Below are 24750 nucleotides of genomic sequence, written 5' to 3'. Positions count from 1 at the left end.
TCTCACTAGGCTGTAATCCCAGCACTGGGAAGGTAGAGACAAGAAGAGAGAGAGTTCAATGTCATCCTCAGCTATATAATGAGTTATAGGCCAGCTTGACTTACTTTAGACCCTGTCTTCAAAAAGTAAAAACTGAATGAATGAACAATAGCAAAAGAAACATTAAAACCATTAAAGCCTAGTGTGGTCATATATACCTGTAACACTCATAATCCCAGCACCATGGAGACAGAGGCAGGAAGATCCAACATAGTTTAAGCCTATAATCTCAGTAAAGGCTGAGGCTGGAGGATTGTCATTAGTAAACAGTGAGACCCTGTCTAAAACAAGCAAAAAAAAATCAAACAAAAGCACAAAACAAGCCAAAGCAATCCTTCATTAAAAGGCATGTCTAGAACTGTAATGAAAGTGGGTTTTGTCTAGAACCTTATGCAGAAGATAGTCTTTGGAGCCCATGTGGCTCTGTGTGGTCACTTTCATTGTATGAATTGGTGGCAAATCTTCAGGGAATTGTAGGAAGCTGCTTTATTAAAATCTAAAGTTTGTACTTTTATCTGAAGACTTCATCATGCATACCATTTGTACTCATAAATGGTCATTTACATAAGATAGTTGAAGATATGAATAGGTCTGTGTATGGATTTTCTAATCACAGACATAAAAGCTGAATTTTTAGAAAGCAAATCTTAATTGTCTTTTTACCTTTTCAAGCAGAATATGTGAAATATACTTCAAGTTTATTAGGGTCATCACTGCAAACCTCAGTGACTATATGATGTTGCCCCCAAAAGCTGCTGTAAAAAAAGAAGCTTGTTTGCCCTCTACTAAATTACCTCAGATTGACAGGCCTCCCTTGCTTTGGGAGCTTTGGGGGAGGAGTTGTATTGGTTTGTTTGTTTTGTGGTTTTGGTTGGTTGATTGTTTTAGACAGGGTCTCCCTGTTTAATTTAGGCTGCCTTGGAGTTCATGGCAATCCTCTAGTCTCAGTCTCCTACATACCGAGTTATAGACTTAAGCTAAGTTGCCTAGTTTCTGCTTTTGTAATTTTTGATTCTCTCATCTTTCCCTGTGTCATTTCCAAATGCTCACAAGTAAGCCTGCCACAAGTTGCTCACTCCCAGATTCTGTCTTTCAGATTTATTCTGTTCAACTGTAGGCTTAAATTTCACCATCTTCAGTGCTTTGCTCATCCCAAGGTCACTTATCTGACATCTTTAATTATTCAGAACCCATCAAAACAACCTGAAAGCAGAGCGAGTCCTTGAGAAGCCATTTCTGAAATGGAATGTATGTGAAGTCTGTCTCCCTAGGATGTGTCAGACTGTGGATGTGTATACGTCTTAGCTCTTCACCATTTGTACGTGACTCAGCTGTCCTACACTGTTAATCCTAGGCATTCTGCCCTGGCCTCATGCATGGTTTACATGAGTTATTTGTTAACATAGTTGAGGTTTATGTAGAAATAATTTCAAACTTCTTGTAAAACAGTTATGAAGTTGAATTGGTAGTCAATTAGGAATTATAAGTAAAGCATTTAGGAAATTAAATCTAAATATGATTTTGGGTTATCCTTAATTTTATATATTTTGAATCCCATTATCCTTCATATATAATTCAAGGTGAATACATGTATAAAATACAATATTTCCATGTACTGACAGCTTGAAATAGATATGATAGAAAATTAAAATATTTAGGAAGAATGTTTTAATATATTAAAGTGTGTGAAACGAATACCATAGTGATATTAAACTGTAGAGCCCATTATAGCAACAGAATTTTTTCTTTTTGTATTTAATTTTATTATGAGAATGAAATTTCATGATTTCTTTGTTTTTGTTTTTTTAATTTTTTATTAATTACACTTTATTTACTTTGTATCCCCCCGTAGTTCCCTCCCTCCTCCCCTCCCAATCCCTCCCTTCCACCATCTTCTCCATGCATGCCCCTCCCCAAGTCCTGGTAGGGGAGGTACTCCTCTCCTTCCTTCTGATCTTAGTCTGTTAGGACTCATCAGGAGTGGCTGCATTGTCTTCCTCTGTGGCCTGGTAAGGCTGTTCCCCACTCAGGGGAAAGTGATCAAAGAGCAGGCAATCAGTTCATGTCAGAGACAGTCCCTGTTCCCATTACTATGGAACCCGCTAGGAGACTGAACTGTCATGGGCTACATCTGTGCAGGGGTTCTGGGTTATCTCCATGCATGCTACTTGGTTGAAGTATCAGTCTCAGGGAAGACCCCTGTGCTCAGATTTTTTGGTTCAGCAACAGAATTATTGAATGTCTTTTTAATGTTCCAGAAATAAGCCTCTGTTTCTTGTCCTCTTAAGAATGAAAAGAAGGAAAATATTAAGGAAAACAAAACAAAACAAAATGGAACACCTAAGCCTTAAAGCACTCTGGGTCATTCTTTTAAAACCCCTCCTCCAGCTCTGTCTCCCCACTAATTGTCTATATCCATAGCAACAGGCCCTTGGCCCTTTAGAGCTTTCTAGGTAATTTGGGTTATTCACTTTTATTGAAGGAAGAAAAACCAAAGTGAAAACTTCAAAAGTAACCAGAGATGAAGAATTTGAACTTTGGGAATTCAGTCTATGCTTGACTAATTGATTTTTACCCTCGCTAACTTCTGTTCTCCTTGCCCCTAATAATTGTTCCTCCTCTGTGGATATTTAGATGTAATCAGCAGCATCACATCATTTTCAATTAAACAAAACCCAGAGCTGGTAAGATCTAGCACCACACCTCTTCTACTTGGGGACAGAGCACTGTGATAGATAAAAGTAGGGCTCTGTTAATATCTGGTTTTGCCAGAAACTTTGGCAATGATTAAAACATGTATTTTTTTTCTTTTCTTTTCTTTCTTTTTTTTTTTTTTACACATCATGCTCAGTTATTATTGAAAGGAACTCCAGTATCAAGTGTCTCTGAAAGTCCCCCATAATTATGTAAGAGCCACACATGCAGAGGAGTAAGCCCTCTGTCTATGGGAGGGTAAGCATGTCATTGTATTATATATAGGTCTGCAGAGCTAGCTAAAAGAGCTAGCCTAGCGGGCTCATATTTCCCAGGTCTGTGCCTGCAGCTTACAGAGGAACTGCCAGGCAGATGCAGAAACTCTGGCTTTCTACAAAATGTGAACAGTCAGAAAGATAAAAAGGTGATACATTTGTCTGCTGACTTATTAACAGAAAGTTCTTTTTAAATGGCAAGTAAAGGCTGGAGAGATGATTTCATGGTTAAAAGCAATTATTGCTTTTCCAGAGAAACTGGGTTTGGATCTCAGCATCCACAACTGTCTGTAACTACAGCTCCAGGAGATCTGACACCATCTAGCCTCAGCAATCACCTGCATACACACATTAAAAACAAGACAATGATGAAAATGAGAAAATAGAAAATAAGTGTGCTGGCTTACACCTGTGATCTTAGCACTTGGAATGCTGAGGCAACAGGATTGCCATGAGTTTGAGGCAAGCCTATATTATGTAGTAAGTTCTAGCCAGGCCTGTGGTACAGTGTGAGACCCTTAAAAAAAATACCAACAACAAAGAAATTATTTCTCATGAGCTTATTGCTGATGCTCTGTAAATAAGGTTTGAAAGAAGCAATCATGTCTAAATATGTTTTCTCCTCTGACCTGACACAGAGATTTCCAGGTTTGAAGATAAAATAGTCTTATTCTACTGCAAGAAGCCTCTATAAGTAACTCTGGGAGTAACAGGAACACTTGCTTTGCTCTTTCCACACTGTCTACAAGCTTATCTTCGTAACACTGATATAAACAAAAAGAGGAGGGATGTTGTGGGTATAACACATTTGCCTTCCACCTCTTCAGTCCCATACAAGTGTTTCCCTGTGTTCCTTCTACAGGCAGTCTAAAGTTAGTATGTCTTCAAAAATCTCAGAACTGTTTCACCTTTTCTTTTCTCTTCTCTTCTCTGCTCTGTTCTTCTCTCTTCTCTTTTTCTTTTCTTTTACTTTCTTTTCTTTTCCAAGACAGGGTTTCTCTGTGTAGCCTTGGCTGTCCTGGACTCCCTTTGTAGACCAAGCTGGCCACAAACTCACAGAAATACGTTAGCCTCTGCCTCCTTGAGTGCTGGGATTATGGGCATGCACTATCATGCCTGGCTTGTTTCACTTTTTCTTCAAGGGCCCAAATGTCACATTTCAAAAACCTTTAAACAAAGTACCACTAGCCATGTTTATAAAGAAACCCACAATGTCTCTTTACATCATTGTGGAAATGGATACTTTCCACAGTGTTGTGGTGGTGAACTAAAGCAAGTGAACACTGTTAACTACTATTAAGAACACTATTAAGTGGTTCAAGAGTAGCCTAATTGCCTAGTATGTACAAGGCCTTGAGTTCCATATGTGACACCACAGAAAGAACAGGAACAAAGTTTTGTGCTTGATAGAGTAGGCAGTGGCCATCTTGTCCCTCTTAGAACCTTGTGGGCCTACTATGTGCAGCTTTGTCCTTGCTGTTTTTATAGTGGAAAGATGGTCAGGATACAATGGAAAGGGTTTGTATGTTGAAATCAAAGCAGATGTAAATTCTATTTATTACTTGCATCATTTGGGAATGGATAACATCTGTCTTATAGCATTCCCGTAAGAGGTAAAATCACAAAGCACAACATCATAGAGCCTCATCAAAAGGAGTCTTGCCCTTTTTGTTCTGTTAGACCCAAAGAGTGAGCCCTATTTTACAGGAAAGGACATTGCTGTTTCAGCTTTAGTGTCTGGTACCAGATCTTGAGGTGAGAAGAGGCTTAAGCTAAGCTGTTGGCCTGTGACTGACTCCAAAAACTGTTTTCCCTTAACACATTATACCCTATGCGAATGTTCACAATGTTAGAGTACCTGCTGCTACATCAGTATGGCTACCCCTTCCCCAAACAGTACAATAATAACCACAAAATTGATGGAGGAGTAGGACTTTTCAGAACCTGGTTTTGCTTTTTTCAGATGTAAAAGAACTAGTAATTACTGAACATTTTGGAGGGAATATCATCTGATGAATTAAGTTGTCTGCCCCCAACCCAGGGAAATCAACAACCTTCCATATTTTTCTCTAGCTCAAAGTATGACTCAGGTTGCTAAGGCTTTGTGTTGGATAGGAAGTCAAAAATCATGTTAACTATTTAAATTAGTGGCATTTGGGATAAAATTTTGAAAATAAGTAAGATGTTTTGGCTAAGTTACAAATAAAATAGATATTAAGTTACAGATAAAATAGATATGTAACTGAATGTAATCTTGTTGTTTCTTAGGCAACAGGAGGAGGATATGAAAGTGATGATGCATATCATAACACGGAACTTTCTTTCTTAGACATTCATAATATTCATGTTATGCGTGAATCTTTAAAAAAAGTGAAAGACATTGTTTATCCCAACATAGAAGAATCTCATTGGTTGTCCAGTTTGGAGTCTACTCACTGGTTAGAACATATCAAGGCAAGTATACTTTATTTGCAGGTAGAGAAGAATATTTTGAAGATGAAATTTATTCTTAAATGTTTAAAAATTACATAGTGAAAATGAGACTATACTAAACAGTAACGCTGTATTTGACAGCATTATGTTTCTTTATATTTGGAGATTTTACAACATCAACCTATCTGATTTTTAAAGTCTGTAGAGCTGTCTCTTCCAGTCTTGTCAGTAGAAAGCAGTCTCATGTAGGTTTATTTAGGAGTAGCCAGTTTATTATTAAACTGTTACTAGGTATATCCCTCATGGACCTAGACAGAGGTGCAGGTTCTTTGTTGTTTTCATTTTAACAGCTTATTTCTGACTCATTTTAAAGAATGAGTTTTGCATTTTGATTACATTCAATCATTTGTCCTGATAGAAGCAATAAAAATTCTCTTTTCAAAGTATAAGTATTAGAAACTATTTTATCAGAGTAGCCCTTTTCGAAATTCTTTTTGATTTTTTTTTAAATTTCAGTTTATTTACTTAACATCCCAAGGGTGTCCCATCCCTCCTCTTCTCCAAGTCCCCCCTTTCCCTCCTTGCACTTTCTCCTCACTCTCCCCCCACCGAAACCCCGCTTTCCCCATATCATCCCTCCTGAGTAATCAAGTCACATCAGGACTAAGCAAATCTTTATCCCCTGAGGCCAGGCAAGGCAGTGCTGCCAGGAGGAAGTGATGCAAAAGCAGGTAATAGAGTCCATTGTTAGAAACAGACCCCCTCCACTCGCCAGGTGACCCATATGAAGACCAAGCTGCCCATTGGCCACAAGGGGCCTAGGTCCAGATCATGCATCCTCCTTAGTTGATGACTCAGTTTCTGTAAGCCCCCATGGGACTATGATAGTTGTCTCTGCTGCTCTTCTTGCGAGGTTTCTGTTCCCTCTATGTCCTTCCATCTTCCTCCCAACACTTCCACAGGACCCGCAGAGCTCTGCCCCATGTTTGGCTGCAAGTCCCAGCGTCCTTCTTGATCTGCTGTTCTCTGGAACCTCCCAGATGACAGACAAGTTAGGCTCCTGTCTGCAAGCAAAGCAGATCATCATTAATAGTGTCAGGGGCTGGCTCTCTACCTTAGGGTAGGTCTCAGGTTGGGCCAATTATTAGATGGGCATTCCCTCAATCTTTGTTCCCACATTATTCCTGTAATTTTTATAGGCAGGGTAATTTTTGGATCAAAGGTTTTGTTGGTGGATTGTAGTCCCCTACCTTCCACTAATCTTTCCTGGCTAGGAGATGGCCATTTCACTCTTCCTGTCCCCCTCTGTTAGGAGGTAGTCACTTCAGTCTTCATGTCTTCCCCCCACCCCATTACGAGTCTCAGATAGAGTCATACCCATATCCTCCAAGGAGCCTACTCTGTCACAAGCTTCCAGCTTGACAAAGGGATGTCCCCTCTCAGTTTCTCTTCTTGCTTCCAGTCCTCTCCCCTTCCACTTCCATTCTCCCCACATCTGATTCCCTACCCCTTTTTTCCCTCCCCATTCCATCTCCTGCCCAGTTTCCTCTCTTCATCCACTTCTATTTCCCCTTCTGAGTGACATTCCGGCACTCTCCCTTGGGCCCTCCTTGTTACTTAGATTCTTTAGGTCTGTGAATGGTAGTATGGTTATCCTGTACTATAGGTCTAATATCTGCTTATAAGTGAATACATACCATATGTGACTTTCTGGGTCTGGGTTACCTCACTTAGGATGATCTTTTCTAGTTCCATCCATTTGTCTGCAAATTTCATGATTTCTTTGTTTTTAAATGTACCATAATTTCTGTATCCGATCTTCATTTGAGGGACATCTAGGTTGATTCTAGATTCTGGCTATTACAAATAAAGCTGCTATGAACATAGTCGAGTAAATGTCCTTGTTGTATGGTAGAGCACCTTTTAGGTATATGCCTAGGAGTAGTACAGCTGGGTCTTAAGGTAGAACTATTCCCAATTTTCTAAGAAAGCACCAAATTGATTTCCAGAGAGGTTATACAAGTTTGCACTCCCACCAGCAATGAAAGAGTGTTCCCCTTTTCCACAACCTTACCAGCATGTGATGTCACTTGAGTTTTTGGTCTTAGCCATTCTGACGGGTGTAAGATGGAATCTTCGAGTCATTTTGATTTGCATTTCTCTGATGGCTAAGGACATTGGGTATTTCTTTAAGTGCTTTTCGGCCATTCTAGATTCCTCTGTTGTGAATTCCTGGTTTAGCTATTACCCCATTTTTCATTGGATTATTTGATTTGTTGATTTTTAATTTCTTAAATTCTTTGTATATTTTGGATATTAGTCCTCTGTTGGATGTAAGATTGGTGAAGATCTTTTCCCAATCTGTAGGCTTCTGTTTTGTTCTATGGACAGTATCTTTTGACTTACAGAAGCTTCTCATTTTCATGAGATCCCATTTATTAATTGTTGATTTCAGAGCTTGTGCTGTTGGTGTTCTGTTTAGGAAGTTGTTTCCTGTGCCAATGAGTTCCAGACTTTTCCCCATTTTGCCTTCTAATAGATTTAGAGTCTCTGGTTTTATGTCAAGGTCTCTAATCCACTTGGACTTGCATTTTGTGCAGGGTGATAAGTACGGGTCTATTAGCATTTTTCTACATGCAGACATGCAGTTAGACCAGCACCATTTGTTGAAGATGCTTTCTTTTTTTCCATTGTATGGTTTTGGCTTCTTTGTCAAAAATCAACTACCTGTAGGAATGTGGGTATATATCTCCGTCTTCACTTTGGTTCCATTGATCAAGCTGTCCATTTCTATGCCAATACCATGCAGTTTTTATTACTATTGCTCTGTAGTATAGCTTGAAATCAGGGGTGTTGATACTGCCAGAAGTTCTTTTATTGTACAGCATTATTTTGACTATCCTGGGATTTTTTTTAATTTTTCCATATGAATGTAATGATTGCTCTTTCCAAGTCTGTAAAGAATTGTGTTGGAATTTTGATGGAAATTGCATTGAATCTATAGGTGGCTTTTGGCAGGATGGCCATTTTTACTATGTTAATCCCAGTGATCTATGATCATGAGAGATATTTTCGTCTTCTAAAATCTTCAATTTCTTTCTTCAAAGACTTGATGTTCTTGTCATACAGATCTTTCACTTGCTTGGTTAGAATTACACCAAAATATTTTATATTATTTATTGCTAGGGTTTTGTTTCCCTAATTTCTTTTTCAACCCTTTTGTCATTTGTATAAAGGAGGACTGCTGACTTTTTTGAGTTAATTATGTATCCAGACACTTTGCTGAAGGTGTTTATAAGCTATAGGAGTTCTCTGGTAGAATCTTGCAGGTCAGTTGTGCAACCATATAGTTTTCTAAACAAACTAACTAAAAGTATATTTTAAGCAAGTGAATTATTAAGTTTTATTGTTCTCTAATGACATTATACTTTCTTACTGGACAGGAATTGTATTTTTTCCTAACTTTTATTTTTCTTAATTTATCATCCTCTAAAAAATGAATTAAAAATAATTAATTGTGGCAGAGTTATTAAAATGTAATATCCTGAATGGAACTTTAGAAAAGAAAGGGGTCATCAAGTTAAGCACTAAGTTAATGTGGTTCAGCAACTAAGAACACTGGCTGCACTTTCAGAGAGCCTAGGTTTGATTCCCAGCACCAACACTGTGGCTCACAACTCTCTGTAACTCCAGCTGCAAGGGAGCTGATGTCCCCTTTGCATGTCCCAGGCACACACATGGTACAAAGACATACATGCAAGCAAAATACTCATACACATAAAGGAAATAAATATAAAAGCCCTAAGGAAATAGGAATGAAGTATGGACTTTTAAAGCAATAATCTAATGATAAATATTTTAGTAATTAATGTTATGTCAGTATAGGTCCCTTAATTGTGCGTAGTACCCCTTGCAACAATGCTGATAAGAAGGGAAACTGGGCTAGTTACTTGAAAGGTGCTGTAGTATGTAGTACCTTCACAGCTTCTCTGTGTTTCTGAAATCATGCTAAAACTTAAAATACATATTTAAATAAGATAGTTTTACTGCAGATCATCATGTTAGAACCTGTGAAGGAGAAAAAGGGAAATATGTATTTCTGGCCCTTAGGAAGATAAATAGATGGGATGGTTGAAGAAATTAAAAGAAAACATCTTATTCTAAAATAGTATGTTTTCAGTTCAGAGTAGGCCTTCATAGCAAAGTCAGCTGAGAAATAAAGCTTGACCTAGTCCTTCCAGAAAGCAGAGTGGAGATTCTATTCTAACCAAGACAGCTTTGGTGAGTGCTGAGAAACTGCTTTTGATTAGTCCAAGTTAACAAGAATGTCATGTTTTGTTTTGTATTTTTAGTTTGCAATGGTCTTTAAATGATGAAGTTGATAAGACTAAGAAACATTTTTAAGTGGTATTGGTTTAGCAAGTGATCTGGAAGAAACCAGGCAGCCAGGACCTTGACTGTCAAGTGCTAGGGAGAGGTTCCAAGGTTTAGAAACGGTTAATTAATATAGGGAACTGTTCTAGGAGCTGACTGTGTTGTTAAGAGAAGAAAGAATGTGAAGTTAGAAAAAGAAGGTTAAAAATTGCAATGTCAATACAAGAATGAAGGGGCTACTAGATACAAGTTGATTCTTATACAGAGCCTCTGATGTGTGGTGATTTAACTAGATGTAAGATGTACAGAAATAAAAACTTCCACGAGGAAGGTGAACTCATTTGCCTGAGAAGATGAGGCTTCCATTTTCAGTTGAAGGCTCAAGAGAAACATTGTGCTTTCGGGTGGGTACGATCTGACAGGCAGACTCTCAAGTAAAGTAGAACTCAAGATAGAGACTTGGAACTGAAATATGAGCTTGGGATTCAGTTATTGAGCAGTAAACAGGCTGAGTCCTTGAACAAGCCTGAGAGAGGTTCCAGATGATAGGAAGATCCAGAGACCCAGAATGGAGCCAGGTCAGGCTTGGAATCAGCATAGAAGGAGAGTGGGATTCAGTGAAGTCACTCCTAAAGACAGAGCTCAAAAGAAGATGTTGGAGTGTCTAGAAGTAGCCCAAGAAGAAACACTCAGTGGCACTTGAAAGTTCTCCTCGAGGATTTTAGAGGGTCAGCATCTATGAGTAGCTGGCAATGATACGGACATTTAGGAAATTCAGGTCATGCATGTAAGTTGTTCTTTTGCAGATGAAATAAGGACTGGGGAGATTTATCAGTGGTTAGAGTACTTGACACACAAGTATGAGGGCTGGAATTTAGATCTCCAGAACTCACATAATTGCCATTGTGTGTGGCAACCTACCAGCCTATAAGTCTAGTTTTCTGAAGGGTGAGAAAGCAACTCTTCAGAACAAACTAGCTAGGCAGACTAGTCATTGATGAGCTCTGGGACCAACTGAAAGTCCCTGTCTCAATGAATAAATTAAAAGGAAGAAGATTCCCAATGGCAACCTGGGGCCTACATATACACCTATGCCCACATACACCTAAACACCCACATCCATGCACTGGCTTCTGCACAATGGATGGCCTGCCATCCATAGGTTTCCTAACTTTCTTTCATTGGTTCCCTATCTTGTTTACCTGTCTCTCCTGAGTTTATGGGAAAATAACAAGCTTTCATAATTTCTATTTGTCAGATGGTTCACTTACACTAACTTTTCTTTAAATAAGTTTCAGTCACATTTTTTCGGTAACTTTGAGTTAGTTAAAACAACCACAGTCCATATCTGAGCACAGTGTTAGAATTTGGGGCACGTTATGGAATACATCTTAGAAAATCATCTTTTAGCTCAGCAGCTAAGATTGATCACCGTGCAAGCCTGGCCACCAGAATTCAGCCCCCAGAGCACATATTCATGTGGAAAGAGATAAATATGTTCTACACAGTAGTCCTTTGACCTCCACAAATGTATTGTGGCATGCATACCCACACATACATGAGGTTATGTACAAATATGCACACGATGTGTTTTTTAAAATTAACTCACAGTGACAAAAATATGCAAGTAACTATTAAGCACTTGAGATACAACCCTCAGAAGATAAAACCTTCGTACAATACTGGAAGTAATGTGAGGTGGTATAACAAATTTCCTTAAAAGTTTGTTTTTTAAAATAAGCATACAGTTTTGCCTTGAGCATATATGTGCCATATAACCCAGTCCTTTCACTTACAGATGTTTACCTAAGAAGAAAAAAAATAGTAAGTCCTATCAAAAATTAAGGATGCAAAAAGTCCACAGTAGCATGGATTGTAGAGTACAAATGCTAGAAACTACCAAATGTCTATCAGCTGAAGAATGGATGAATATCTGTTCACACAACACAATATTATTTGCCCATTAAAACAACTGAAGGACTGCTAAAAGAAAGAAAAACTCAGAGCATCTAAAAGTGATGCCTAAAAGAGCAGAGAGAGATTCTCAGGATCCTGTAGTTACTGATGTTCTGATTTTTGATAAGAATTGACCTGTGAATGCAGGACTTGCACTAGAGTGATATTGGCGCAGTATCAGAGCTCCCTGCTGCTCTCTGCTGACTTGCATGTTTTTCTTTACCAGCTTGTACTGACAGGTGCCATTCAAGTTGCAGACAAAGTTTCTTCAGGGAAGAGCTCAGTTCTTGTGCACTGCAGTGATGGATGGGACAGGACTGCTCAGCTGACATCCCTGGCCATGCTGATGCTGGACAGTTTCTATAGGAGTATTGAAGGTTTTGAGATATTGGTACAGAAAGAGTGGATAAGTTTTGGACATAAATTCGCATCTGTAAGTAAACGCTAAAACTGTCCTATTAAATCAGTTGGGATTTTAAGAAATTGTTTTCTGTACCATATATTAAGTTTTTACATGAGATTCTGAGGAGTTGCCAAGAAAGGTGACATCGCTTTTAGTCCCAGCACTAAGGAGGCAGAGGCTGGTGGATCCCAATGAGTTTCAGGCCAGCCTGGTCTGCATAGCAAGTTCCAAGATAGCCAGAGCTACATAGGTCTTATCTCAAAAAAAATCTAAGGAATCTAAATTAAAATCCCTTTATGGTTTCAAAAAATGTGTAAGGCCTTGGGCTAATGGAATTCTTTATAAGACATGTGTTTATCTATATTTATTATTTCTAGTAAGACTCAAAAGTAATGTAATAAAGTATGCAGAGAAATAAATAGAGACTTAGGAGGCTAAGAAAGCAAGATTTCAGTTAGTTTCAGCCAAGGCTACTCAGTGAGTTCCAGGCCTAGGCTATAAAGCAAAGTTTGTCTCAGAAAATTAAAAAAAAAAAAAAAAGGAAGAAATGCTTAAATTTGAATCTCTCAAAAGAAGGAAGATAGGATGATAGTTGTCTCTGGACTAATGTTAGAACTGTCAGGAGCAAACATACTTCACAGAATGGCACGTTTTTACTTGAGGCTTTTTATTATTCTATGACACACATTTGTTAAAAATCATCAAGAAAAATGCTTGCAATCAAATTTTTGGGTATTGTTTCCATATGCCCTTTGAATTAGCATCTTTTTAGAAGATTTGTTTATTTTTCATGTGTGTGTTGGTGGTAGGAGTGATCTGCATGTTTGTTTGTGCACCATGTTCACGCTGTGCCTCTGGAATCCAGAAGAGGGCATCAGATCCCCTAGGGTTGGGGTTATAGCTAGTTAAGCACCCTATGGGTGCTAGGAATTGAATCTGGACGGTCTGCAAGAATAACAAGTGCTCTTAACTCCCGAACCATGTCTCTACTACCCAGCTTCATGGTGATTCTCAGAGGATAAATATATCATACTAATAAAAATACTGTTTGGTCACCTTGTAGCCTTCATCCAAACTTCACAAATGATATGAGTAACATTTTCAAGCAGAATCAGTCACTGTTTAGTAAAGATATGGTGAGGGTTTTATTTGGGATCTAGCAGAGGAAGGCATTTTAATCGCAGTAACTGTACTTTGGGCATGATTTCAAGACTTGAAACTTCCACAGGGCTTCCTTCCTGAAAGATCTAGTAAAGCCAGGTGCACACCTGTAATCCCAGCACGCAGGGAGGCAGATACAAGCGGATCTCTGTGAGTTCAAGGCCAGCCTGGGCTACAAAGTGAGTCCAGGACAGCCAAGGCTACACAGAGAAACCCTGTCTCAAAAAACAAACAAACGGACAGACAGACATTATCTAGTGAACCTAGAACATACCATGCAGGATAATCCAGTCTCCTCTATCTGTAGCTCTGGGACCTATATAACATTACACTCATATAAAATAATTGGTTGATGGTGCTTTCCTAGTTTTCATTGTTTTATGTTTATTTGCTTTGCTGTGTATGTGTGTATTAATATATGCATAATCTCACATGACTGTGTGGATATGTGTACATGTGTATATACATTTATGTGGAGGCCAGAGGTCAGCCTCGGGTGTCACTCCACTGGCCTGGGGGTCATTTCCCACTTTGCCCCTTCCCAGTTACTCTGTGTCTCTATCAACCTCTCTGTACAATTGGGCAAAAACCCAGCGTGGCCATTCCAGTAGTGTTCTGAGGGTGCCATGAGTCTGGGTCACTGAAATTTCTTTTAGCAGTCAACAGAGGATTGATGTTGACATAAAGGCACAATGGGACTTTTTGCTTAGGCTAGGTTGACTAGCCAGTGAGCCCCAGGAATCCTCCTGTCTCCATTGCCTCAGCTCTTGTGCCACCACACTAAGGTTGTTTGTTTGTTTTGCCATTAGGTCTGGGATTTAACTCAGGTCCTCGTACTTGTACTTTACTAAGAAATATGCCCCCAGCCCTTCTCACGGAATTGTCTTGATTCAGATGGTGGAATAGCTCAGTTGTTAAAAGTACTTCCCACCAGCCCTGATGGCGTGAGTTCAATCCTGGGCACTCACTTTCTAGAAGGAGAGAATCAACCCTTGAAAGCTGTCCTCTGACATCCATGCACTTGTTGTGAGAGTCATGCCCATGTGTAGACATACACACATATATACATGGACATTTAAAAATTGCCATTATTATGAAATCATTTGTTGTTTCTCTGTATTTCTATGGCAACATACATAATTTACTTTGTGAGAAGCTTGGCATTTAGAAGGTAGGCTGCTGAGTTGCCTGTTAACATTTTATAAGGTATATGCTTTCTCTGCTTTGTACCCATGAATTAAAATCATCTTCATCAATACATTTCAGAGAATTGGTCATGGTGATAAAAACTATGCTGATGCTGACCGATCTCCTATTTTTCTTCAGTTTATTGACTGTGTGTGGCAGATGTCAAAACAGGTAAGAATGTATGGGATGAATGTACATTCAGTGTTTAAATAGTGTCTTATATCATCTAAAGTTTGCCTACAGAATAATACAGAGCAGAAATAAAGATGAAATAAGCTTGGCCATGAGTGAATAATGATTGAATCCCAGCAATTGGGACATAGGAACTTATATTTTAATTACTACTACTTTGTATGTTTAGAATTCTCCATAATAAAGTTTACAAAATTAAATTTTTAACTGGATTATCTGTTCTAATGGATGTTCAGCAGGAATGACAGTGCCCTGGCATTTTTGTGTAAGGATGTCTGCTAACTCTTAATACTTTAAAAAGTAAACTCTTGACTACTTTTTCCTTTCTATTCTTTGACTTGTCACTTCTGTATTAGTCATATATGAAGTACAAACAAACAAAATCACCCTCTCAGATGTGTGCAAATGACAGCCTCTATTAGCCTTCCAGAATTCTACAATGTAGCAGCACTTAGTCACTCTTGTCATCCATCTATGCATCTTTTCTTGCCACAGTGTGTATATGTATTTGTGTTTCTTTTAATTCTGAGTGAACAGTAATATACCATAAATTTCTACTTTTATGATGCTCTCCATACATTTTTTCTACCTGTGAGAGTAAACTCAATTTTTCATATCCTCCTTTTTTGTTCGTTTTTATCTAGTTCCCCACAGCTTTTGAGTTCAATGAACACTTTCTGATTACGATTTTGGATCATCTGTATAGCTGTCGATTTGGTACTTTCTTATTCAACTGTGAATTGGCTCGAGAAAGACAGGTGAGCAAAAATAGTAATGTGGGTTAAGAAGAATATGAGTGTTTATGACGCATTGGTTTTGCCCTTGAGGAGTAGGAGTGATTTTTAAAGTATATAAGTTCTCCTTTGTGAAGCTCTATGAAAAGCTATGTAAAGAGAATTTTAAGTTTGTTCTTTGAGAATTTAATACAGTATATTTTTTGAATTTTTTCTGTATTAGTATTATTCATTACAGTTTATTCATCTTGTATTCCAACTGTAGCCCCCTCCCTTTTCTCCTCCTGGTCCCACCCTCCCTCTCCCTTCTACCTCCTATAACCTTCCCCTAGTTCACTGATAAGGGAGGTTCTCCTCCCCTACTATGTGACCCTAGCCTATCAGGCCTCTTTAGGACTGCCTGGATCGCCTTTCTCTGTGGCCCAGTGAAGCCATCTTGCCAGGGGGAGGAAATCAAAGAGGAGGCAACTGAGTTCATGCCAGTGACTGTCCCTGCTCCCCTTACTAGGGAACTCACATGGAGACTGAGCTGCCCATGGGCTACATCTGAGCAGGGGGTCTAGGTCCTCTTCATGCATGGTCCTTGGTTGATTCATCAACAGAAAAGTCAAGCACCAACTTATTCTGCATTGCTGTTTGGCTACCCAGGACTGAACTCTGCCTGTGTGTTATCCAGGAAAAGTGGGAAGAGAGGGGAACATGAAGACCTGTTTAGAATAAGCTACCCATCCTCCATCCTTCTATGGAGCTAAGGACTATGGCAGAGGTTCCCTTTGAGGAGAGGGCAATAATTCTAACTCACTCTTAAGTATTCTAGAAGAAGGTGATTATTCTCTCCCTCCCTCTCTCTCTCTCTCTCTCTCTCTCTCTCATAAACTGTGAAGGGAATGGAAAACAGTGCATCTTAAAAGCGAAAATGTAGAATTAACAGTCAAAACAGAAATTTCAGTTTTAGGTTACATTTTTTGAAAGAACTGGGGGAGTGGGGGAGAGCCAGGTGTGGTAGCTCAAACCTGTAATACCAGCATTTGGGAAACTAATACAAGAGGATCACAAGTTTTAGTCCACTTAAGTTCATGCAGAGTTTCAGGGTAGGCTGGCCTACAATATTAAAACCATGTCTCCACAGTCTTACTTCTGTCTCAGCATAAAAACGAGTAATGGTTCCAAAGTAATGAACAGGAATGGGATAAGATAAATACAATAGAACACGTATGTAGAGATTTTTGCAAGACAGATGAAAGTAGGTAGAGACAAGATTTCAGAAGGAAAAGGTATCCATTTATAGTGAATCAAAAACTATAGCAAAAATGGGAACTTAGAAGGGATGTTTGTAGGGTTCGAAGAGAATAAGGCTGATGGCTACCACTAAGAATAAGGACCATAGAAACAAATGTTCAAACAGATGAAGGAAGAGAGAAGGGCAGTTAAAGTATAGGGAGGAGCAAGGAAGAAGGAAGCCAGGAAAAAGGAAATAAATGTTTTCTCATGTCCAAATGATAGTAATAGCTGTTTCAGTTTACTGGCTTGTCCCCTTACTATATATAAAAACATGTACATAGTCTTAATTAATTCTCTTGATTATCTTTTGTTAGGCTCAACTAGATACCTTGCCTCATTAAATCTCAAGGAAAGTATGCATAAAAAGAAAAAAATAGACTTCATATTGATTTTAAATGTTCTCAAGGAAACTTGTTTTTGCATTTTGCCCTGTCTGTCATTCTGAAGAGTGATTGAAAATTTTAGATTCATGAAATCATTTTCCAGCAGATTTACAATGTAATCACATTCCATAGTGTGTGCTTCTTGTTCTGTGAAATGAATCAGAACACTATAACCATTTTATCTCTTCTGAGAAGAAGAAAACTCAAGATGAAGAAAAAGGTCTTCCTAGTCAGTTGTATTGGTTGGCATCTTAACACAGGAAGGAATTCTTGTTAGGGAAGCTACAACCCTAAATAAACTACTCAAAGAAAAATCCATCACTCCTTTAAAAAAAAAACATGTCTCTAGGCAAAATAAATACAAAATTGCAAGCACATTAATGCATAGCATAAAATTAAATTCTGTATATGTGTATTAGACATGTAAGAAACATGAATTTTATGTTTTACTGGATTCCATCCCTAAGATACCTCATTATATATGTGCTAATATCCCAAAATCAGAACAAAAGTCCTCAAGCCAAAGTACTTTTGGCCCTAAGAATTTTGGGTATGGGATACTCATGTAGAATTTGCAAAGAAACAAAAATCAGAGTGACTTGGGATTCTTCAATGACAATATTACACGGCTGACCTTTAAGGAAGGAGCTTCAAGCCAGCTTTCTGCAGCTACCAAAACTGACAACTATCTATGAAAGGAGAACAAAGACACACATAGCATCAAGAATGATCTACCTCATGGGCAGGGGAGATAGCATAATTGGTAAAGTGTTTGCATTACAAGCATGAGGACCTGAGTTCAACTCCCAGAACCCACATAAAACCCTAAGCAAAAGGGAACACACATGTAATTTCAGCACTATGCACATGGAGGCAGGAGGATTCCTAGCCTAAGTAGCCACTCTAGCCCAATTGGTAAGCTCTAGGGCATTAACAGACCCTGTCTTTAAGGAGATGGACAACAATTCTTAGGATGACATCTCCAGTTGGTGACTGGCCGACACATACATGTGCATGTGCTCCTGCATATACAAACTCACATCTGAAAAGTGAGCTAACTCCCCCATGCACTCTCCATTGGAAGTGGCAGAAATATGCACTTCATGAATAGAAAAAGTAAGACTGCACAGAATTCCCAGAGTGAGAGCTCTAGCACAGGAACAACTGGTATAGATTGAAGCCCCTATGACAGAGACATTGGGGTCATGTGATGTTTTTAATATTCTTTAAAGGCATGTGACACATTTAAGGAGTGCTTGGTGTTAACTTAGTCAATGCCAAGAAAAGTAAGAAGACAGTTGTGAAATCAAGAGAATAATCAATGAGTGCAGGAAAATGAAAGCAGTCACAGGACTGAGACTGGAGAGTGCAGCTGCAAACAGCAGGTGTTTAGTCATCAGAATCAGACTGGTAAATGCTGAGCTAATTAGAGCTAAGCTATAGACTAGGGATGTGTGACAGAAAAAAAAATAGAGTCTGTCTGTGGGGCAGGAATAGGAGAAAGAAAGTCATTGTGACCATGCCAATAGTTAACACCTGCAACTAGATAACTATGTGATAGGGATAAAGACATGCACTCTAAGGATAGGAATACAAGTACCAGATAAATCAATTAAAAACACAAGTTGCCTCAGACTTTATAAAAATGTGAAGATTCCTCAGGAAATTAAAAACAGAACTACTCTATGATCCACCAAGCCTGCTACTACTGGTTGTATATCCAAAGAAAATTCAAAGCCAGGCCTGGTATGTCAAGCTTGTGATCCCAACTAATATGGAGACTGAGGTAGGAGGATCATAAATTAAAATACTGTCTGGGCTACAAAGCAAGATCAAGATTGGCCTGGTGGCTTGGTGAGACTTTATTCAATTTTTTAAAAAATGCGGGCAGGGAAATGACTAAGTGAGTGGGTAAAAGTGTTTACCTCAAAAACCTTGTGAACTGGGTTCAATCCTGTTGTAGGGTTATTTTTGCTGCAGTGAAACACCGTGACCAAAGCAACTTGGGGAGGAAAGGGCTTACCTGACTTACACTTCCATGTTCTTGTCCATCACTGAAGGAAATCATGACAGGAACTCACACAAGGCAGGAACCTGGAGATAGGAGCTGACACACAAGCTATGGAGGGATCTTGCTTACTGGATTGCTCTCTGTGGCTTGCTCAGCCTATTTTCTTATAGAACCCAGGACCACCAGCCCCAGGGTGGCATCACCTAAAGTGGCTGCTATGGAGTGTTTCCCATCATGACAGAACGTATCTCCTCAATTTCATGGTGTTTGTGTTCTCAAAAACATTTACAATTTGTAGAGTTTTTTTTTATTTTATACATTTTACCAAATTTTCACTATGAACTATAGAAAAACCAAAGATGAGAAATAGAAAATACAAGAAATAAAAATACCAAGTTACAACTTGACTCTTCCTAGTAATAAATTCAGTGATAAGTCATAACACTATTTGAACCTACTTTATAAAGTTCATTTGTACTTTTTTAATACCAAAATTGGTACTGGATTGTGCTTATTTAGCACATTTTCTGTCTTATATTATGTACTATACATAGTTTTAAAAGTCAATTTCATAGTTCTGGGAAAAAGTAATTTCTCATCTCCCCTCGGAAACTACGGTTTTGCTTTTTCCAGCTTGTTTGAGGTCTGATGACAAATGCAAATCTTTATATTTGAGGTTAGCATGATTTATTATTTCTTTGAAGTTTTTTTTTTCCAAGGCAGGGTTCTTCTGTGTAGCCCTGGCTGTGTTGGACTCACTTTGTAGACCAGGCTGGCCTTGAACCCACAGAGATCTACCTGTCTCTGCCTCTGCCTCTTAAGCGCTCAGATTAAAGGCATGTATCAGCACCGCCCCAATTTATTATCTTTTCTATAACTAAACAAGATACAGGAATTTCTTCTTGGCTATTATTATTGGCTTCTTGGTGTTCCTTTTTGAAGTCATTACTAGGAAGAGTCAAATTGTAACTTTGGTGTTTTTATTTGTTTTATTTTCTATTTCTCAGCTTTGGCTTTTCCATAGTTTATAGTGAATTATGATAAAATGTATGTAATAAAAAACAGATTTGTAAACTTTTTTCTAAGAACATGAATAGCAGTTAAAGACTGAAAACTTGATGCATATTTTTTCAAATGTCTGGATGTGGCTGTTATGCGGATTAAATATCTGGATGGTTGGTTACAATAACTGTCCAAATACCTGTTGTCAAGTAGACATAGGTTAAAACTTTGTATTTCTAACAAATAGAAAACAAATCAGAAACTCAGTGGGGTCTCCTTTGAGTAGAATGAAAAAGACAGTATAGCCCATCTGTTTGTAAATGTTTTGCCTAGCCAGGAATTGTCTTTGTAGATCAGTGAATTGCATTCATTGGCACAGCATTCTGAATCCTGTCTCCCAGCAGAAGCAGTGGCTCTCAACCTAGGCAGTTATCTATGCAAATATCAGTAAGTGGACACAAGTGCTCAATGATGCTTTTTCTTAGTTATTATGGAGGTTAATATAAATGTGTCATTGGAGCTAATACCAAATTGTATTGCCACAAGCTGCAGTATGGTTTGTGAGTGTGCTTACCTTTCTGCTTTCTCTCTATATAGAAACTTACAGAAAGAACAGTTTCTGTATGGTCGCTAATTAACAGCAATAAAGACAAATTCAAAAATCCTTTCTATACAAAAGAAATCAATCGGGTTTTATATCCAGTTGCCAGTATGCGCCATTTGGAACTGTGGGTGAATTATTACATTCGATGGAATCCCAGAATCAAACAACAAGTAAGTGAAAAAATAACTTTGCTGTACTGAATGGCTCCACCCTAGCTAATATGATGCCCTTTGCTATCCTGGTGGTTTGTTTACATTCTGGAGACAAACAAAATAAAGAAAAATACTTGCTAACCCTAATTTAAAATTGTTGAGAATTACACATCATTAAAAAAAAATAATAAATAATTCCCTGACATGGTGGTGTGCTCTTGTAATTCTAGCACTTTTAGCTCAAAGGCAAAAGAATCAGAAGTTCAAAGCCAGCCTCTGCTACATAGTGAATTTAAGGCCAGCATGAGCTATATGAGACCCTGTCTCAAAAGAAAAAAAAAGTTATCTGCACTGACTAGACATACTTACATGATCTTTTCAAAATAAGGAAGCATTTCTACACGATGGTTGAGATGTATATATGAAGTGAGCTGCCATCTGTGTGCTTCTTACTGAATATCTCTCTAACTAAAATAAAGATACCAGTATGCCAATGGTTAAGAAATTTAGCTAGCCACTTAACAGCCAAAATGGAAGCAGATTTTTGAAGTGAAAATCTTCACATTTTGATAAAGACATTTCCATGGCGATTCCATTACTAAAACTTCATCCCAAAACAGAAGAAAAAACAGCCTATTTGTAAGAAGAGACATTGCCTCCACCTCTGGCTTTGTTCTGAGCCTTGGAGTGCTGTAGTGGCTCTTGGTAGAATTTTGCTCATTTTTCTATGGTGAGGGGCATTGACTGCCTGCACAGTTTAGCCTTGCTAGAGACTCAGCTGTTATTCTACCAGCAGTGGGCTGGGGTGGCCAGGCAGGGACCTTCACCTTGATTTCACTGGCTTCTCTACACATGCCCTGGCTATACTCACTGACTTATACTCACTGGCAAATTGCCCATTTCAGCCTGGCATTGTCATTTTGAAATCTCTGCTGCTCGAGTGAAAGGCTTTTGTGATGTGGTCCTTTTTGAAATGTGACAAGTGCTAGAGCTTGAGAACATTCACCCATTTAGTATAGAATTTACTGAACAGTAGTTCCTGGATTTAGAATATTGGGTAAAAAGTAAATGGGATCTTTTCTTACTGCCATTACAAAGCACTTTTTTTTCCAATTAAAAATTTAAGATGAGCATGGGGGCTAACATTTGTCCTCAGCACATTGAAGGCAGAGGCAGGCAGATTTCTGTGAGCTTGATTCCAGCTTAGTCTATATAGTGAGTTTCAAGCCAGCCAGGACTAGACAGTGAGACTTTATCTCAAACAACAACAACAAAAAACAGAACATGTGCGCACACACACATACACACACATACTGTGCACACTAAACAGTGTCTTCTAAAATAAGCCCTTTGTATATTTATCTTTTAGCCATTGGCTGTGAGAAAATATTGACAGTGTCTGTGAAGATTCTACAATATACCTCTCCATTTTTACTTATAGAAATTTATGCAGTACAAGGAATTTTAAATTATTCATTTCTGACTATAAAAAAATAACAATGATTATGTGACATTATTTGCTTTGGGGACTTTTTGATTGGTTTTTGTTTTGTTTTGCTTATAAGACAAGTTTTAAGGGACATAACCATCAGAACATTCTATAAAGTGTAACCTGCCACCCCGCCCCCCGGATTCTCTAAAGGTTTAGCAAAATGGTATCTGGACAAATAGGAATGCTCATTCTTTAGGAGAACCTTTTACATTCAGACATTAGTTGTTCTGTATCATGACATGTTGGCATCTATTCATAAAACAAAATAATGTTCCCTATGTAGATTTTTCTAACTATAGTGTTCCTACACAAATTGATGTACCTGAGTACTTTACACTTCTTCTACAAAATGTGGGGTGTTCCAATGTGTCCTGCAATGGGAGTACATAGGTATTAGAAAGAGATGGTCTCTGCCCACAAGACTCTCCAGGCTGGTGGAGGCAGCAGGAATATAAGCTGATGATTGCAGTGCACACGGATGAAGCTGATAATAGAGGTGTGGATTAAGTATGTGAGATATCTTTAAAGATCTGCTTATGTAGAATATTACTTTATAAAGAGATTAAAATCAAATCACATAGGAGTTTCTAAATTATATAATGTAAAACTGAAAGAATGTATTTAACTGCTTAAAAGTTAAGTGGTAGTTATTCATTTGTGTGACCTAGGAAGCATTCAGTTACTGGCTGCCTACAGAATTCACAACACAGTGATATGCTACCTGTGTTGTAAGAACATACAGCCCCTCCCCATAATAAGCTCTTAGCTTTGAAGGCCACGTTACCCTGTTCTTAAAAGCAGACTTTTCCAGTCCTTGCTGTGACATCAACTTACTAACTGAAAGGATAACAACAGGGCCAGTAATATATAAACCAGCTGACATGTATGGCATTTAAGTCATTTCTAGTAGAAGGATTAAAAGGCATATGAATGTAAAAATATTTGAGGTTTAAAATGCTTCTATGATGAGCTATCCTGGGGTTTGTATGACATGCTGAGTTGGCACACATTTTACTTCACTGCTGGTAAGTAAACTGTCTTTACATACTATCATAAATGGACTCCTCTGTTATATTCTTTAAGTGGTTATTGTGTATCTATAGGTTAATGGCTTCTATGTATTTTATACTCATTATGCTTCTCATTTGTAAGTTTCTAATGTCTTTTATTGCCAATACTTTAGAAAACTCATTCTAATTATACATTCATGCCACTGCAAAATGATTGTTACATCTGATTTCTTTTTCTTGTCTAAGTATATGTGCTGATTTTAGTATTCAAACTGACTATAAAGTTTAATATTCATATGGAAGATTTTTAAATAACCTAAACCATTTGGGAGAATGTCAAGGAAGAACTTGCCCTTCTATGTGTCAAGAATTATGTGATCTAGACATGGACAAGATTGTGCTTGTCTGAATCTTGTCATGGTGGTACTCATGAGGTTTACCTCCCCTGAGGATTTATAGGCAGACTACAGTAGCTAGGGGACAGTGGCTCATGAGTACTCATCTGTTCCCCCAAGAACTTATAGACACTTCACAGCTAGGAGTAGGGACTTGTGAGCAACCCCCAAAGATTAATAGGCAATAAACAGTAGCTGGGGAGTAGTAAGTCATGAAGCCCTGCCTCCCTGACCCCAACCCCCATGGAGATATCTTCAGTTAATGGTTTTGGGGAGGAAGGGAAGATATCTTTTCTGTTTATCTGATACTTTACCCATGTTTCTGTAAACAACTCTAACTAAATTCATCAGGTCACCAGGAAAAAGAGGCATGAAAGTAGGAAGTGAAGACTAATTCGTACATGATAACATATAAAACAAAACTTGATATGACCTGGGAACAGACTAGCATGCCTGTGGAGACTTGACATAATAACAAGGTGATATTATTTATTGTGTAAATAATGGTGGGATCATAAATTAAATATCACATATCCATCCAGAACACCTGAGATTCCCCTCCATCTCCTCTTTGTGCTGTCATTTTCATTTAAGCTCAGAACATTACCTCTAGTCACCCTATCGGGAAACCTAGAGTCATCTGAGTCATGTTTGACTCCTTCCTCTCTCTCAACCCACAGTCAGAGAACCCATTTGGCTGTCAAAATATATAGGGCATGGAGAAGGAGGGCGGAAGAGATGGTTTAGTGCTTGAGAACACTTGTTGATATCTTCCAGAGGACGTGGGTTTAATTCCTAGCACTCACATGACAGCTCAAAAGTGTAACTCCAGTCCTAGAGCATGCAAAACCCTCTTATGACCCTTCTGTAGACAGAAGATTTGCACTTGATGCATAGACGTACATGCAGAAAAAAACCCAATTCACATAAAATTAATACAACATACACACGAATGTTCATGCATGTGCACA

At 38.4% G+C, this 24750-nt stretch overlaps 1 protein-coding gene across 1 annotated transcript in view; it reads left to right on the top strand.

The window, feature by feature from the left end:
* The window catches only part of Mtm1 (myotubularin 1), a 107344-nt gene extending 85518 nt beyond the window's left edge, over window positions 1-21826 (top strand). Inside the window, exons 10-15 of the mRNA XM_055608760.1 lie at window positions 5277-5462; window positions 11998-12204; window positions 14602-14694; window positions 15360-15473; window positions 20724-20900; window positions 21788-21826. Coding sequence (XP_055464735.1) covers window positions 5277-5462; window positions 11998-12204; window positions 14602-14694; window positions 15360-15473; window positions 20724-20900; window positions 21788-21826 — 816 coding nt within the window. The remainder of the gene's footprint in view (window positions 1-5276; window positions 5463-11997; window positions 12205-14601; window positions 14695-15359; window positions 15474-20723; window positions 20901-21787) is intronic.
* The last annotated feature ends 2924 nt before the right edge of the window (window positions 21827-24750 follow it).

This window comes from Psammomys obesus, unplaced genomic scaffold (genome assembly GCF_907164565.1).
Source record: "Psammomys obesus unplaced genomic scaffold, mPsaObe1.curated_primary_1811, whole genome shotgun sequence".
Lineage (NCBI taxonomy): Eukaryota > Metazoa > Chordata > Mammalia > Rodentia > Muridae > Psammomys > Psammomys obesus.
The sequence above is the reverse complement of the archived record's forward strand: the minus strand, read 5'-3'. Positions and strand labels throughout refer to the sequence as shown.